The 16003-nt window shown below is 40.7% G+C and overlaps 2 protein-coding genes and 4 non-coding genes across 7 annotated transcripts; 1 reads left to right on the top strand and 5 right to left on the bottom strand.

Annotated features, from left to right (window-relative positions):
- Nucleotides 1–1223: 1223 nt before the first annotated feature.
- On the bottom strand, nucleotides 1224–3856 carry tmem275a (transmembrane protein 275a). Of its 2 annotated transcripts, none has more exons than XM_030752683.1 (3): nucleotides 3628–3856; nucleotides 3367–3524; nucleotides 1224–2539 (listed from the first exon to the last, which is right to left on the bottom strand). In XM_030752683.1, exon 3 carries the CDS (start codon nucleotides 2533–2535, stop codon nucleotides 1888–1890), a length of 648 nt encoding a protein of 215 aa, XP_030608543.1. In that variant the 5' UTR covers nucleotides 2536–2539; nucleotides 3367–3524; nucleotides 3628–3856; the 3' UTR covers nucleotides 1224–1887. The 2 variants fall into 2 exon arrangements, with proteins under 2 accessions (XP_030608543.1, XP_030608544.1); XM_030752684.1 differs by having other exon boundaries at nucleotides 1224–2535.
- A 1321-nt stretch (nucleotides 3857–5177) lies between these two features.
- Nucleotides 5178–11814, bottom strand: kncn (kinocilin). The gene is made up of 5 exons (XM_030752932.1): nucleotides 11667–11814; nucleotides 8277–8345; nucleotides 8109–8180; nucleotides 6174–6267; nucleotides 5178–5288 (listed from the first exon to the last, which is right to left on the bottom strand). The coding sequence occupies exons 1-5, from the start codon at nucleotides 11812–11814 to the stop codon at nucleotides 5219–5221; spliced, it is 453 nt and encodes a 150-aa protein (XP_030608792.1). The 3' UTR covers nucleotides 5178–5218.
- A 1923-nt stretch (nucleotides 11815–13737) lies between these two features.
- Nucleotides 13738–13809, bottom strand: trnag-ucc (transfer RNA glycine (anticodon UCC)). The gene has a single exon. It is a non-coding gene; the product is annotated as a tRNA-Gly (tRNA).
- A 325-nt stretch (nucleotides 13810–14134) lies between these two features.
- On the bottom strand, nucleotides 14135–14208 carry trnai-aau (transfer RNA isoleucine (anticodon AAU)). Its single transcript has one exon. It is a non-coding gene; the product is annotated as a tRNA-Ile (tRNA).
- Nucleotides 14209–14397: 189 nt separating this feature from the next.
- Nucleotides 14398–14469, top strand: trnaw-cca (transfer RNA tryptophan (anticodon CCA)). The gene has a single exon. It is a non-coding gene; the product is annotated as a tRNA-Trp (tRNA).
- A 441-nt stretch (nucleotides 14470–14910) lies between these two features.
- Nucleotides 14911–14982, bottom strand: trnap-agg (transfer RNA proline (anticodon AGG)). Its single transcript has one exon. It is a non-coding gene; the product is annotated as a tRNA-Pro (tRNA).
- Nucleotides 14983–16003: the final 1021 nt, after the last annotated feature.

Below are 16003 nucleotides of genomic sequence, written 5' to 3'. Positions count from 1 at the left end.
TTCTCTTTATAGGCTCCCTCTTGGGATAGATAACAGGCACCACGGTACGAGGAATGACTGTTATCTCATAAGCTCACACTCAGTTCCCTCTTGAAATTTTATGATGAATCCCTCTAAAATCTTTTAATCATTTTGCTCCGTGATGACACTGAATGCAATGCAGTGATTATGTGGTAGGTAATGTGCATGCATAATCAGAAATCTCACATTTTACCGAAAGAGCCTTTTTATTTACGTCTTTTGAAGAAATCACATTGGGTAGGATCCTTTAAATTATAATCTTGACAAAAATATTCTATGCTTTACATGTTTTCTGTTTGGGGTTTTTTTTGTTTGGTTTTTTTTTTTTTTTTGGTTTTAAATTTTCTATAAGTGCTACACAATTTAAAACACACAGACAACATTAATCATTCACAGCAGGGTGTTTGCATTTCCATAACCCATTTTCTTAACATGCAAAGTTAAGCTCAACGCTCTAATTTGGCATGAGAAAGAGCTCTGGCAAAACTGGTCCTTTTTTTTTTTTTTTTTTTTAATGTCACAGATAGCTGTGTGTAAGGAAACAGTCAGTGGTTACTTGTCTGTATGCACCTGCTACCTCATAAAAATTTCTGAGAACATCTCGCATGCATTTATAACACAAAAACACAAACTCTTTGAGGCTTCCTTCACAGCACTGAATAGAAATCTGGAGTCAAACAAAGGCCTTCTGAAGAAAACTGCTGTTGTGCACTTTTATATAGCCCTCATTAGTTTGATCCTGATATCTCAGTCTAAGGCAACATTCCTTTCAAAGGAAATCAGGGACTGAATGTCTCCTAGGCAGGTTTAAACTGACAAGAAGCCATCACAGTGATGGGGGACAGATGCATTTGATATAATTGGAATATCTAAACTACTTGGCTTTCCAGTGTTGTCAATATTAGGTCCAGAGGAGGTAAATTCACTTGTTCACATTTATAAAACATGCTCGATGGAGTTCCACTGTAAATATGAATTAAAAAGAAATCATCACGACACGCTGAGTGAGAGGAGAGAGAAATCCCTTCTCCAGTTGGATCATGCATTAGGAATTCCCGAATAAAGCTATGATCGACATGACCTCAAATCGATTGGGTTGCCTTCGATTAAAAGTCTAACCTATCGGAAACAGGTGGACAAAAAGAGAGAAACATAATATTCACAGCATTGATGATAGTGATTGTTACATCAAATGGCTCCAAACAACACTATTCATAGTCACATGTAAATATACTGCAAACACATTGGTTATTGTGGTGCAATCCCTTTCTTGTGCTGAGAATTTTGAGGGAATATTGCTTTGGGACATGTATGACCTATAATAGGTTATGCCCCCAAAACAAGTTCAGCACTGAGCATTGCACACAAAATGCCAAATGTCATTAAATACGTATCTGTCCAGTTTAGCTACTGACCTTTCACATGTAATCTTTAAAGTTTTCAGAAGAAATAAAAACATTTATTTTTTTTTATTTAGCCCTCTAAAATCACTGCTGAGAGTTGAGGTTTCCATTAATCAAAGCGAGAGTTAAAAATAAATGTTTAAGGTTTCAGACACTTTGAGTTCTACAGTTCATAATGCCCCACGTTAAAAAGACCTGTAAGAAAACGGCACGAGAGAGGTAGGAATTTGAATTCCAAAACCTGTGATCCACAAATACTTGCATGCTATTTACCAGTTGGCACATCAAAAAAAAAAAAAGATAGAAAACAAAACAAAAGCATACTCTTGACAGCTTGTCACAACCAGAAATATGGCAGTTTGTAAACTAGAGAATACAATCACACCCAGCAAGCCCTCAGCCCACAAGGATATTTACAATGTTGGCATGTAATTGCTCCAGCCTTGGAAAAGTTTCTGCCCGGCTAGGTGACTACATCTTCACGTGGCAGGTTGAGCTTCACTTCCCCTCCTGCTGCTGTGGAGGCTGAGTAGACTGCGGTGGCAGAAACACAAGATGGGCCGTTTGTCTCCATGGTGAAGAGCTTGCAAGGTCCCGGCAGGGCTGCATCAGGAGCCTCCTCTTCTGGGCTAGAGGCCCGGGATGATGCAGGGGACGATGTGGGGCTCAGCTGCACAGCTGTTGTGTCCTGGAGCGTGTGCTCACTGGTTTCTATTTCAAACGCTGCCCCGCCAGCTAGCCCACCGTGTCCCATCAAACCAGCCCCTCTGCCACCAACCTTAGACCTGCGTGAGCTGTGTGGAGGCGGGAGGCGGCTGCACACACAACAGGCTCCGAAAAAAGAAAAGGCCACCAGCAACAGGATAGGTCCGATGATGATTGGGGGGTTGGCAGAAGGCATCAGTGTGCTGAAGGCGAATGCTCCCACCAGGGTGATGTTGAGTCCAGCCAGCATGATGCATAGGCCACAGGCACAGCAGAGTGCTGGAGAGGGTAGGCCATGAGGGCGAGACTTCCTCTTCTTCTGGGGCTCCTTTTTAGGCACAGGGGTGCCGGTGTTTCTATCAGTGATGACCATGGTTTCCCCTCCAGGTGCTCTGGTTTCGATCATCTATCTTATTTTAGATACACAAAGTAAAAGAAAATAAACTTTTAAGTCATCTCTTGCCCTGCTACTCATACAAAACACAAATATCAAAAGAGACTGTAAAAAGAGTAGGGAGTAAGTGGCACTCGGGTAGTGGTCATCTATTGGCGACACCTGCAGCTAGCATCACACCAGCTGATAATAAAGTCTGGCCACTGAAATGTTTTGCTTTTTAAAAAAAAACTGAGCTTTTCTAAAACAAGCCAGTGTGTTTGCATGCAGACAAATGTAAAATTAAATAAACACTGATTTAAACAGTATCTGTACAACAGCTGCAAGATAATAGAGGGGCCATTCACAAGCAATTAAATATTAGAGACGGCCAAAAATAGGCTTAATTAAAAAAAAAAAAATGGAGGAATGAACCCAGTCTCACCATTAAAACAAATACCCAGTGCTACTTAATAGCATGTCTTCAAGACGGCATCCCTATTTATTTTCTCTTAAATTGTGTACAATCGCCGTGCAGCTGCTTCATTCATGCCGGCCAGGCCACTAAAGGAAAGGATCTGAGTGTTTAGTTGCAATCAAATCAGCCCTTTCATTCCAGCGTGCACCCATTCATGAGCAGACAGCAGACCTAACGAGAGAAGATGTGTGAAATAGATATTTTTGTAAATATGTGTCTGTAAAATCTGTGATCCTGGATATATTGCAGGGTGTGTATGCGTTTATAAACTGGGTTGTGCTTGAGAGGCATTTAAATGCACGTTTGCTTCCACTGATATGTTGCATTCCTGCTAAATTTACCCCCCCCCCCCCCCCCCCCCCCCCAAAAAAAAAAAAGACACTTACCCTTTATGTCGATGCACTGATGGTCTTTCCATTGTTTGATCTGCAGATTTTCAACGCGGTTCCCGCTCTTCTAATTAGGGGTGAAATTTGCGAGGCGGTGAAAGGACGAACCAACACCAGACGGATTATTTTCATCCTGTTCTCGCGGCTTCACAGTCCTGAGGGCACAAGTCATGAAACCCATTCAATCAGTGGCTCAAGAAAACTCAACACAAGGCAAGGCTACCCGCAACATTACCAAAAAAACAAAAACAGACATACACAAGATCACTTAGGCGAGATGGCATTTCTTAGGCGCAGACACGCAGACACACCACGCGCTGATCCTGATGTGGACCGAGCCGCACGTAGCACCTGTCAGGTTACCCTGAACCGGAAATGCTGGGAAGCAGCAGCAGCCGGTGTACCTGTGCCAGACATCTCTCCGGCAGTCTGTGTGAAGCAGTCATATTTTCATTAATTCATGTCTGATCTGAGCATATTCCCTCCATCACCGGACCGCTGGATGCGACGCTCGTCTCCGAGACACCCGTGTGTGCGCGCGTGTGCGAAGGGGAGGGTAGAGGGGTGATGAAGGTGAAAGCTGTTGCTCTCTGCCTCCGGCTTACACCGTCTGATTGCTGATTTTTCAACAACCCTCTAATGTAAATATTTTAATATGAATATTTAATATAAAATGTTTATTTATATGTTTATTATTTTAATATTAATATTTGAAATTCTGATTATTGCCTGATCAAGACTTTGATGATGATGATGATGATGATGATGATGATGATGATGATGATGATGATGATGAACAGCAGGTTCTCCTTATCCTGTTTATAAAGGGATGACTACTTGTCGAGATTGGCTTAATTAACTGGTTATACATCAAGGATGGCTATTAATAAGAATAACCTTTGTCTTACTGTGTTAAAATATGAACCATTAGAAGGTCATGACCTTCCAATAAGGTCAACTAGTTTGCAGATATAGAAATTACATGTGAGAGCAAAGGTGCATTAGTGATAAAACAGCCACTATTACACGTGGTAAAATGTTTAAACCTTCTCGTTGCCATCTAGGTTATTGTTTTGTAAAATATAGGCTACATTTTTGTGTGAGGTTCATTACTTGTTCCTCCACTCTCTGACTCCGCACAGACACAGAGGCATTGTAATGTTGTGATTCGAGGCTTGACAATCAAGCTGCACCGCAGACTCCTCGGGGTTCCTGTTGTGCACAGCTCATGAACACAGTTCAGCATTATTCAGCCTCACAGCATGGTACACTTTTTTGTCAAGTCACAGCGGTCTTCTCCGTGCCGCTTTTTCAAGCAGCAGCCAGTCCGCCGGTGCTGTCCTGAATATCAGTGTATTATATTTCACTGTGTGTGTGTGTGTGTGTGTGTGTGTGTGTGTGTGTTTTCCTATACAGACAGGGGAATTGGATATGAATAATATCTAAATCACATCACATAATGACTATAATGACTGCAATAATTTCATAATTGGTGGCATAGAGCATTGTGCTATGATTAGAGGAGCTACACAGGAGTTGGACTACTGGGCTTAATTTGTTTCAGTCAGTGTCAGGATGTAAAGGGAAAAGAAACTCAACTAATCTTTGGATGTTTATTAGATGACATGCTGCAATTTTATATAATGACTTGAACTCAGCTAACATGTTGAGCTGAAACCAGAACTGTACTGCAAAACATGATTTATAAAGATTCACACCAGCATTTTTTTTTTTGTACTAAGTGTGAAGAAAGATCAGTGCAGAAAAATTAAACTTCTTCTGCATTAGGGTTCCTCCACATGTGACAGATATTCATACATGGAGTGGTCAGTCTTGCTGGATGATGACATCATGGCAGGTCTTGATCAGAAGTCTTTTGCTTCTGTCTCGATAAGACATCTGGCATGTCTGAAGAAGTCCTGCAAAAGATAGATGGATGAACCATGCAAGTAAGGGAGGGTTGCATTGTATTTGTTTGCGATGAGGCTGAGAAAGCTGAACTAAAACCTTTCATTTTCTATATGAGATAATCTGCATGACTTCATTCCTCATCTGTAAAATGACTGAGCTGCACAAACAGTGCACTGGTGTGTTATCTGGCTTGACACGGTTATCACAGTTTCACGTGTTCTGGAAATTTGCTTGAATCCATTTTTTAATTAAAAAGATTTCTGAAATTCAGAATAAATTTTCTTCAAGGACAAATGGTTGTGGGCTTTTATGGGTTAAATGAGACCTTAGTGCTGAAGTGTGACTTCAGTTGTCTGGCTTTTAAGATGATACACATTGAATAGTGCTCTCTTTAACAACTGTCATTGAAGAGTTTGGAAAATGCTTAGTTTTGAAGGTCAGCATAGAGTCTGATATCTGTTTGTTATCACACAGGACAGCACATGAAATGCATGATGACATGACAGATATCTATGTGGAAGCTCCATCCTTAAAAACAAAATTAAAAGTGAGTGACTTTGAAAAGGAGGTATACTTGGTAATGTTCACTTTCAAAAGTCTGCTATTCTCCTCTAAATTGCTTGTAGTCAGCCAACAAAGACATGTCTTTATGTAAGGTGTTTTGTTGATCTATCTATCTATCTATCTATTTTTGGATTTTTATGTTACTATATCATCTTACTATTTTACACTGAGTGATGCTAACAAATAGTTATTTGATATAGTACAAAAAGAGCAACAAGAACTACCCATCAGAAGACACAGTAGATCATTTCATATAAAGACTGTGCCCCAAACCCATATCAGTACTGTAAACGATAAGCAGGAACACATCTAAACACCAAATTTCATACCCTTCATCCGGTTTGGCCTCAGCCATTGGTCTACCCTCCACAAAGGTTCCCATACGACTCTTAGACCGTTCCAGATGTATCTGACTCTGAGTCCCTGGCAAAACAGCAAGAGAGCACAGAAACATTCAGTGTCACAGGTTTCAGTGGCATGTGCAAATATGAGAGTTGGATCATAGTTTATAGTTTGGAAAGTTTGGAAAAAACACTAGAATTGTATATTATGTAGTTATATATGCGCTAATGTAAAACTAAAAAGCACATTACATATACAGTTGTGGTCAGAAGTTTACATACAGTCATCATAATTTCTTTTGAACTGTTCTCTTTCCAAGGTGGAATGATTGTACAGCGTACATCTTTAATGGCTTAAAAAAAAAAAAAACAAGAATTGGGTGCACAATTTTAATGAATTTGTTTTTATTTTGAATCCATAGTGTCAAAAGTATACATACAGGGTCAAAATACACCCCCACTAATGTTTGGTCAAATGACCCTTTGTAAGTTCCACCTCGAGCACACACTTTTGGAGCACAACAAGCTTCTGATATCATTCTGCCTGGATAGCTGACCACTCTTCTTGGCAGAATTGGTTCATTTAAATTGGTAAGATTCCTGGCAAAGACGCACCTTTAAAGCGTAGTTTACAATTTCTCAATAGCCTTGAAGTCAGGGCTTTGGGAAGGCCTCACCTTTACTACTCCAAATATACCACGTTATTGTGACCAAGTAGCTCAATCTTTGTTTCATCTAGCCATAAACTTTTCTCCAGAAGGTATTTGGTTTGTCCATGAGGGCAGGTGCAAATTTCAGTCAAGCTTGAACGTGTTGATTTTGGAGTAGGGGCTTCCTTCTTGGTTGGCATTTTCAGTCCAAGATGATTTAAAACTCACTTCACTGTGGGCAGTGATGCTGGCGTTCCAGCAGTTTCCACTCCATAACAGCCGTGAGCCTTGGTGGGTCCTAAAAGTCTTCTTCCAGACCTTGGAAAAGTGGTGAAATATCTGAATAACTTGTGTTTAAGTATAATTGCTTGAAGTGATGATCTTTGAATCTGCAGTTGTTTAGAAATGGCTCCAAGAGACCTTCCCAACTTGTATAAATCTACAGTTCTCCTTAGATTTTTACTGGGTTCCTTGGACTTTCCCATTGTACTGAGTATTGGTCAGTCCAATGAGTGCTGTCTAACAAATCCTTGTTATGCTGGCAAAGAGAAACTACCAGTTGCAGTCAATCATGATCACACATGAGAAGTTAATAGGCCTTGGCCTTAACAAGTCAAAAGACATTGTTGAATCTTCAGCACCTCCAGTATGTTTGTAACAGGAAAGTTATGCTTACCAGTCAGTGATGCATCGAGTCACCGTGGTCGTGACATTTGACAGTGCATGCACCCCATAAAGAATATAGGCCCGACAATACTAAAGTGTCAAACATTACTCAAGGAACTGACAAGAGGTAATTATACTCAGGCCCCTCCTTTTTTTGTTTAGTAATACTTATTTTTGTATGTTTGAGCCACCTTTGGCAGGCTCAGATCTGGTACTCAGGGCATGCACAGTCCTTGTGATGTCAACGAAATCCTAAAAAAATATGTATTTAGATTCGGGAATTTATTGGCCGAAAATGTCTTTAAAAGCACTTTCCCCGTGCATTTTCATTTGTTCTTCCACACCATAAACATGTATGTATACATAAATGTTTTTTGTTTTTTTTTAACAGCACCCTGTGAGATTTTAGACAGATGGCTGGAATGCTCTCTTTAACAGACTATGCACAACATCTGCCTCACTGCTGTCAACTCTCCAGTGAATCTACAGGTGTCTGAGTTTTTATCAACAAATAAGGTGCATAGACTTGATGGATCCGTATCAAGTGCCTCTGAATCTTACACAATAGCCTTATTAACTCAATGGCTCGCTCCTTCATTTCACCCACCTTCTCGTCTCAGTGTCTCAGCTGGCTGATCAGAAGCAGGATTGGCAGGTGTTGGGTGCACTCTGAAGTTTGCTGACAAGTTTAGAAATTTAAGCAAAAGATGTCTTTTATTGTTATCATGAACACACTTATAAATAACAGCAAAAAAATATATATCAAACCACTTACCGAAGGATGGAAGGATATGGTTGATGTTGAGCCAAGCTTTTATGAAGGGGTAGATTGCTATGAGCAGGCCTGGAAAGCATAATGTTGCAATAAAATGATTAATTAAACCCTGGCTTTACTATAGTTCCCTTATGGTTGAAAAACAACAGATTTACTGCTGTGTTACTGTGGATAACTGTCACCAGGAGCAAGGAAAGTATTTGGTGCTGCAGATGCAATGAAAAGTCTCATTATTAATGGGTATAAATTTTAATAGTGACATAAAAAAATACAAATTTAATCACCTGCATACACCAATTTACACCAATCTGCAACCGTGATGGGATGGCACCTGTGCACAAGTCAATAAATTTCCTTGCTACTAAATATTTCACTATAACAAAGGGGAAGTGATTGGGAATGACAGCAACTCAGCCACAAAGTGATAGGCCACGTAAAATCATGAGGTCAATGGATGCTGAGGCACATAGTGCACAGAAGCTGCCAACTTTCTGTAGATTCAGTCATTACAGACCTCCAAACTTTATGTGGCCTTCATATTAGCTCAAGAACAGTGCGTAGAAAGCTTCATGGAATGGGTTTCCATGGCCGAACAGCTGCATCCAAGCCTTACATCACCAAGCACAATGGAAAGCATTGAATACAGTGGTGTAAAGCACCCAACCAATGGACTCTAGAGCAGTGGATATGCGTTCTCTGGAGTGATGAATCACGCTTCTCCGTTTGGCAATCTGATGGATGAATCTGGGTTGGTGGTTGCCAGGAGAACAGTACTTGCCTGACTGCATTGTGCCAAGTGTAAAGTTTGGTGGAGGGGGATTATGGTGGTGTTTTTCAGGAGTTGGGCTTAGCCCATTAGTTCCAATGAAAGGAACTCTTAATGCTTCAGAATACCAAGACATTTGGGACAATTTAATGCTCTCAACTTTGTGGCAATAGTTTGGTGTGGAAGAACTTGACTGACCTGCAGAGTCCTGACCTCAACCCAAAAAAACACCTTTGGGATGAATTAGAGCGGAGACTACGAGTCAGACCTTCTCGTCCAACATCAGTGTCTCAACTCAGAAATGAGCTTCCAGAAGAATGATGAAAAATTCCCATAAACACACTCCTAAACCTTGTGGAAAGCCTTCCCAGAAGAGTTGAAGCTGTTATAGCTGCAAAGGGTGGGCCGACATCATAATAAAGCCTATGGATTAAGAATGGGATGTCACTCAAGTTCATATGCTTGTGAAGCCAGATGAGCAAATACTTTTGGCAATGTAGTGTATCTTGTTCAGTTGTTTGAAATGCAATCTAACTGCCTTTGGTGCCTGTGAGCCTCAACAACACATAAAAAAATTACTGTTTTTAATAGAAGTTTCCATATTTTGCGAAAACAATAAGGCTGTTTGATGAAATATCTATTCCCAAACTGAAATCCTCTTGACAAAACCTTCAGATTATTTTCAGCATCGCAGATAGAGTGTGTGATGTTTCTTTCTGTTCAACTGAAAGTACAAAGTAATATCTGAACCTCTGGGCTCATGTGCCTCTCTGTGGCACTGTGCTCCAATTCAAACATTATTGATTTCCCCTATAAGCCAGAAGAGCAGGCATTACACCCCCGGCAAGTCCTGAGGGTGGCTGTGATGCATGTCTGTGCTTAAAATGTCATGAAACTGCGGAAGGAGTGAAAACAATCTGCTGAGAACACTCTGTTCATACTCATTAGTCAGCCTATGTGTTGGAAGAAGCATCATAGCACACAAGCCCCAAAACACATAATTAGATGCTACTCAGCTGCACAAATGCTGCCAAAGTGAATGTTTCTGTCAAGTGGCTGTGCACAGTGTTGATTTGTCAGATTATAAAGTCAAATTAGTTACTGAAAGATGATCAGCTCATCAGAGAGGATGTACTTTGCATTAACTATGTATGCATGCTGATGTTGTCGTTCTGTGATCACAAACCCTGCCCTTTTGCTCTTTCTCTCCAGGAAGCCGGTTAAGACACTCCTTTATCTTGACAGCGCAGTTCGTCTGGCTATCAGCTGGCTCCTGTTACACTGGTGTATCAGATGAACGCAGGATGGAAAATGTCACAGGCCACTGATCTTTCACCTGAGTTTTGGACTTTTTCTTTAAACAGATATTTGACATTTTTGCCAGCAAGATATGAGTGTGTTCTTGAAGCAGTCCCATTCACTTTTTAGCCCTCTTCTTTGGCTTATGATGGATTTACTTTCTCATTGTTTAGTGTCTGAATGCTGCCAAAAAACCTGCAAAATCAGACCAATTTTCTTCAAATATAACATCTTTCTCTTAACACTGCCCTTAAACACATTTTGTGCATTCAATGGGCTGCATACAAACAAAAATGTATCTTCCAATAGCTCATTCACAAAGAAACACACTGTATAAAAACCTACATAATGAGGTCCAACCTAGTCTTTAACTGTTGGTTTGTGAAAAAGGAAACTGTTGTTTATCCTCTTAATGTCCAACATATCACCGGTAACCAATTTAAGGTTAGGGCTGGATTTTATTTTAGCTACATGTTAAATCAGCAAATTTTTCTGTTAAAGGCTTTTTCCATTTTAGTGTCATATGCAAGAAAAAATAACCCCCAAAAAACAAAAAACATCCCAAATCCAAACCTGCCCCTGACTAAAGTATGACTGATTTTTAAGGATCTTTAAAACAATACTGATATTAGGTTGATTTAAAAATCTGATATATTGGACGATTCTTTTTCTTTCAAACACACAAAACATAAACAGACTCACTAACCTTGTTTTTGAGTGTAACCATTTATTAGTATTTACTAATATGATAATGCAGTTTAAAAATAACCTTGTTTTACCTTGTTCCTTAATTTATGTAAGTAATTCTGTACTTGTAGCACATATAGCACATAGCAGTATATATCCTGTTTCAAGTAGCTCTCACTGCTGGAAAGACTGTGTGTGCTTTAGGTAAGGGTGCTGTGCAATGGGGCGATTCATGGAATTTTGCAGTAAGGTGACAAATATTTTTTTTGCTTTTGTTTTATAAAGTGGTTAAATAAAATTTTTGATTTAAATTCCTATTTAAGTATGAGCAGAAGTTTTAGTATCAAAATATACAAAATATACTTATAAGCAATATTACTGGATTAACAATGTGTATTAAATAATGTATATAATACTTTCATTTGTGTTGCACCAAGGTCAATCATATCATTTGTGCTCTCCTACATGTGAGCAGATTTTGTACTATGGAGGGGTCAAAGACTCTTGGTTACAAAGTTTTCACATGACCTCATGAAACACATCATCAGTTAGAAGTTACATTTATACATCATCCATGTTGCTCATTCCTTTTCCAATAATTGTGTCACTTCTTCCTAAAAAGCTTAAGTCACACTCACCAAGGCCGCCCGCTCCCAGGAAGATACCTCCGACAGCATCAGCATCACATTCTCTGGACACGCCAATGATGATGCAGCCCGCCACAATACTGAGCAGGGCCGCCCCCACCCGTAGCCCGTGGTACTCTCCAATGCTAACAGGGTTCATTCAGCAGGTGGAGGCTCCCCACCTGCCCCTCTGCATGCACTGAAGAGTCTTGAAACTGCACTCTACTTTAACTTGGGCCCTCAACTCTACCGTCATCTGCACGAGCCTCACCCCACCCTGTCTTTCACTCTCAGTGACACTTTCTCTGGCTGGGCCTCAGTTGCTATTGTGTTTCTTTAAGATGTCTCATGCATCTTTAAAGATGGAGCTCTGGTTTCCATTGGCACTGAAAATTAGAAAACTAGCAGCACTGACTCTTATGACAGTGATACCCATGCGACAAATCTGATCACAGTCCTCTTAAGCTCCGACATCCAGTACTTGGGTTGCAGCGAATGCCTAGAATGTAATTCTCAAACTGTTTCTGTCTCAGAGTTGCAGTGCATTGAAAACTTAAAGGTGAGGTATGCCAGTATGACTACAAAGGAAGGGCAGCACAGAGGAAATGGTGACAGAGAGACAGTGAGATTACGCTACTTGTGTGATTTGCCTGTGAGCTTGAAGGGAATGTGTAATGAAAGGTTCAGAGAGTCCTCCATGCGGTGGGGGCTCGAGGCCATCCACAAAGGCATGCAGTTACCATAGGAATAGCATATCCATGGTAACGGGGGGTGGGGGTTAGCCGGATTAACACCGGTGAGCAGGATAACAAATGAACTTACTGGGTGGAGGGGAAACTATAACTAAACCGGAATGCATGGAGAGAACCCACACAAGCACGAGGGAGAACATGCAAGCTCCACACAGAAAGGAACAGACAGCTGTTTGATTCACACCCAGGACCTTCATGTAACAGCGGCAACCACAACACCACTGTGCTGGCCACAACGACCGTCACTTTCCTGTTTTTCACACAGTAGCATCAACATTAAATGATGGAGAACTAAACAGAAATGGCCTTGTGTTTGCAAAGGAAACACAGTCATTTGAAATGGGTATTAAACTGCCGATCAAAATGCTGCAGGCATTGCTTTGATGTGTTATGCAATGCCATCTCCTGGCTTGGTAAAGGCATAAATTAGGTCACTAGGAACATAACTTGGGTTAGACATAAATGTCATCATCCTGGGCCGTGTCCCCAGCGTTTTGTGTTTACTTCTGTTTTCACTAAGTTTTGTTATTTCCTAGTTTGTTTTGGTTTTCATTGTTCATCTTAGTTCTGGCTTTATCAGTTGTGGTTTTTTTTAGTTCTCTTTGTCCCTGTCTCCCCTGCCTCTGTGTTCTTGTGTCTGTTTTGTCCGTTTGTCATGACCCTGACCTCCTTTGTTTTCGTATTGAGTTTTATTCCAAGTGTTGTGACTAGTCGGCGTCCCATGTCTGTGTTTCTCTTTGTCTGTTTCCCTGCGCCTTGTCCCTGTTTAGTTTCCTCTGTGTGCCAGCCCCCTGTGTTAAGTCTGCATGTACCTTGTTAGGTGTTTCCTGTTTTATTTTGACAATCTTGTGTTCCCTGTACTTTGTGTTTAGTTTTGCTTCCCCTGTGTCATTGGTTTAATTTGTTCCACCTGTTCTCCCCAACTGTTTCCTGTTATCCCTTATCATTCCCTGTGTATTTATTGTCTTCATTTGCCTCTGTTCTCTGTTGTGTCTTCCCTCATGGATGTGTGGTTTTGTCCTGTCTTCCATTCAGTTTGTGTTTCGTTACAGTGCCATTCCCCTGCGTTATGTTTCACATCGTCTACTAAACCCACCTTTTAAGTTCAGTCTGCCTCGGAGTTCTGCATTTGGGTCCACCCTGCCTGCCACACCGTTTCTACATGACGATAAAACTTGAAAAAGACACTTCCAACAAATTAAACATAAATAAAAGAATACACCTGGTAGTAATGCTGCATATTTTAATTAGAATTTTTTTTACAGAATTTCAAATGATAATATATGATAATTACATTTTTATGTATTTGGAGAGGATGTTCAAAATTAAGCTGCGTTGGCCGGGAATCGAACCCGGGTCAACTGCTTGGAAGGCAGCTATGCTAACCACTATACCACCAACGCGCTTGTAAAGTTGATATGCTAACTACTATACTACCAATGCAGAAAATACAAAGAGTGAAACGACATCTAATTCCGTATTTCTGGACTACTCTGGGCTTCTCGCATTTTCTCCATGGTAGCTCTTTGTCATTACAGATTGATGCATATTTGGCCACAAGAGTGTTTGCATTTTTTTTTACTTAAGTAAGAACCTGTAGCCGGTTCCCACGACTGTTGTCACACCGCTTATATTTTGAAGAAGTTAAGCAATGTTTCAACGTTACACAAGTGAGGCTTTACATTCTATGTCTGGATAAAAAAACTCAAAATAAAAAAAAAAAACACATGGCCCGTACGGGGATCGAACCCGCGACCTTGGCGTTATTAGCACCACGCTCTAACCAACTGAGCTAACCGGCCACTGGTGCTGTATACGTGCCATCATATCATGATATGACATGTGGCGTGTCAAGTGCCTATTTTTTTTTAAATTGTGTAATGAGAAGATTATGTAATAATAATCATAAAGACAGTCAATTAATACACCAATGTATGAACATGATGTCCAGGCCCACCTTAATATAACTCATATACGACCCTCACACATCAGACCTCGTGGCGCAACGGTAGCGCGTCTGACTCCAGATCAGAAGGTTGCGTGTTCAAATCACGTCGGGGTCATTTATTTATGCTACAACTACCAAAGAAGGTGTTGAAATTTCACTTTTCATACTTACCCGTTACTACTTACCTCCTTTGCATGTGAATTACGAATTACGAATTCAATTCTTTGTTTATGGCTCTACACTTAAGTGTATATATGCTCTAACGCTGAGCATACACTTCTGCAGTCAAGTAGAAATTTAATTACATTTTTCTACCAACAAATATAGCAAGGGATCTTGAATCTTGATCCACTTACCTACTGTGAGCGGGCATCCTTGTCCAGCCTCTTGAACTTTCACCGGCTTTTGCACAGCAGATGAAAACAACACTCCGGATATAATGAGATCTATATGCAATACTCACCGCCATTACATTTAATCACATGCCTGCAGAACAGACAGTGGTAACAGTAACCAGGAGGCTCATAAATGATAGTTGAAGGAGGAGAAAAAAACTGGGCTCGTCCGGGATTTGAACCCGGGACCTCTCGCACCCTAAGCGAGAATCATACCCCTAGACCAACGAGCCAGCTTCCGAAGTACACGTGCCGTTACCCCTCAGATAATTTGCAAAAACAAAGTAAACAGGATAAATGTTTCACAAATTGGTACTTGCAAATTAATGGTTCAAGAAGGTGTGATACTAGGCCAACACGAGGATTCATCTCCATAACGACAAATGGTCGCACTGAAGTGTTTATGAGTAAAGCACTCCTTTGAACTAGTCACAGGTTTTTAAACCTCTAATTTTGCGCTGGTGCTTTAGCTTTAGCAAGCAGCTGGCTAACGCTCTTACATAAACTTTTTAATTACAAGACATAACATCCATTTGGCGTTTTGGTGCTAGATAATTGGGAGTTCGTGCTTTAAATTAAAATCCACATACCTAAACTCCATGAGGCTAGATGGCCCTGCGGGGGTCGAGCTAACAGATCAGGCCACTGGGCAGGACTACAGCGCCACTGGTCTGGCTTGAGTGGTATTGACCTGCATTAAATAGTGGCCTGGCCTACTGGTATAACCTGTAAGTTAAGCATAATGCAAAAGTGCCACATCACTGTTAGACTTCCGTTAAACTTGTAATATTGTCTAAGGAGTCTGGGATATACTCTCACATGTTAGCACACTAACATGAGTCTTGCACTGTTGTAGGATGTAGTGCTCGCCAAAGCTTGGCTGACGAAAAGAGGAATCTTGTCATGACTTTGTTATAGTTTTAGAGGAACTCCTCTATACAACCACAGCAAAACTTTTTTACACAGCTGTATATGGCAGGACTCATCTTTTTTTTTTATTGTGCTTTGGTGGTACAAAGCCCTTAACAAATACTCTGGTAGCTGGGTAAATTTGTCACGATGGCTGCTTGTTCATTTCTGTATTAAAAGCCAGTTCTGTTTAATGCAAGAGAAGCTGACCAGTCACAGTCACGTGAGCAGCAACAGCCACAGTCATAGCCTGGTTACAGGTGGTGTTTCTCCAGCAGCACACAGCTAAACAGGACATCCACAGGAAGGGGCTCAAAGCTTACAAAATTTTCATGAACTGAGTTT

This window comes from Archocentrus centrarchus, chromosome 17 (genome assembly GCF_007364275.1).
Source record: "Archocentrus centrarchus isolate MPI-CPG fArcCen1 chromosome 17, fArcCen1, whole genome shotgun sequence".
NCBI lineage: Eukaryota > Metazoa > Chordata > Actinopteri > Cichliformes > Cichlidae > Archocentrus > Archocentrus centrarchus.
The sequence above is the reverse complement of the archived record's forward strand: the minus strand, read 5'-3'. Positions and strand labels throughout refer to the sequence as shown.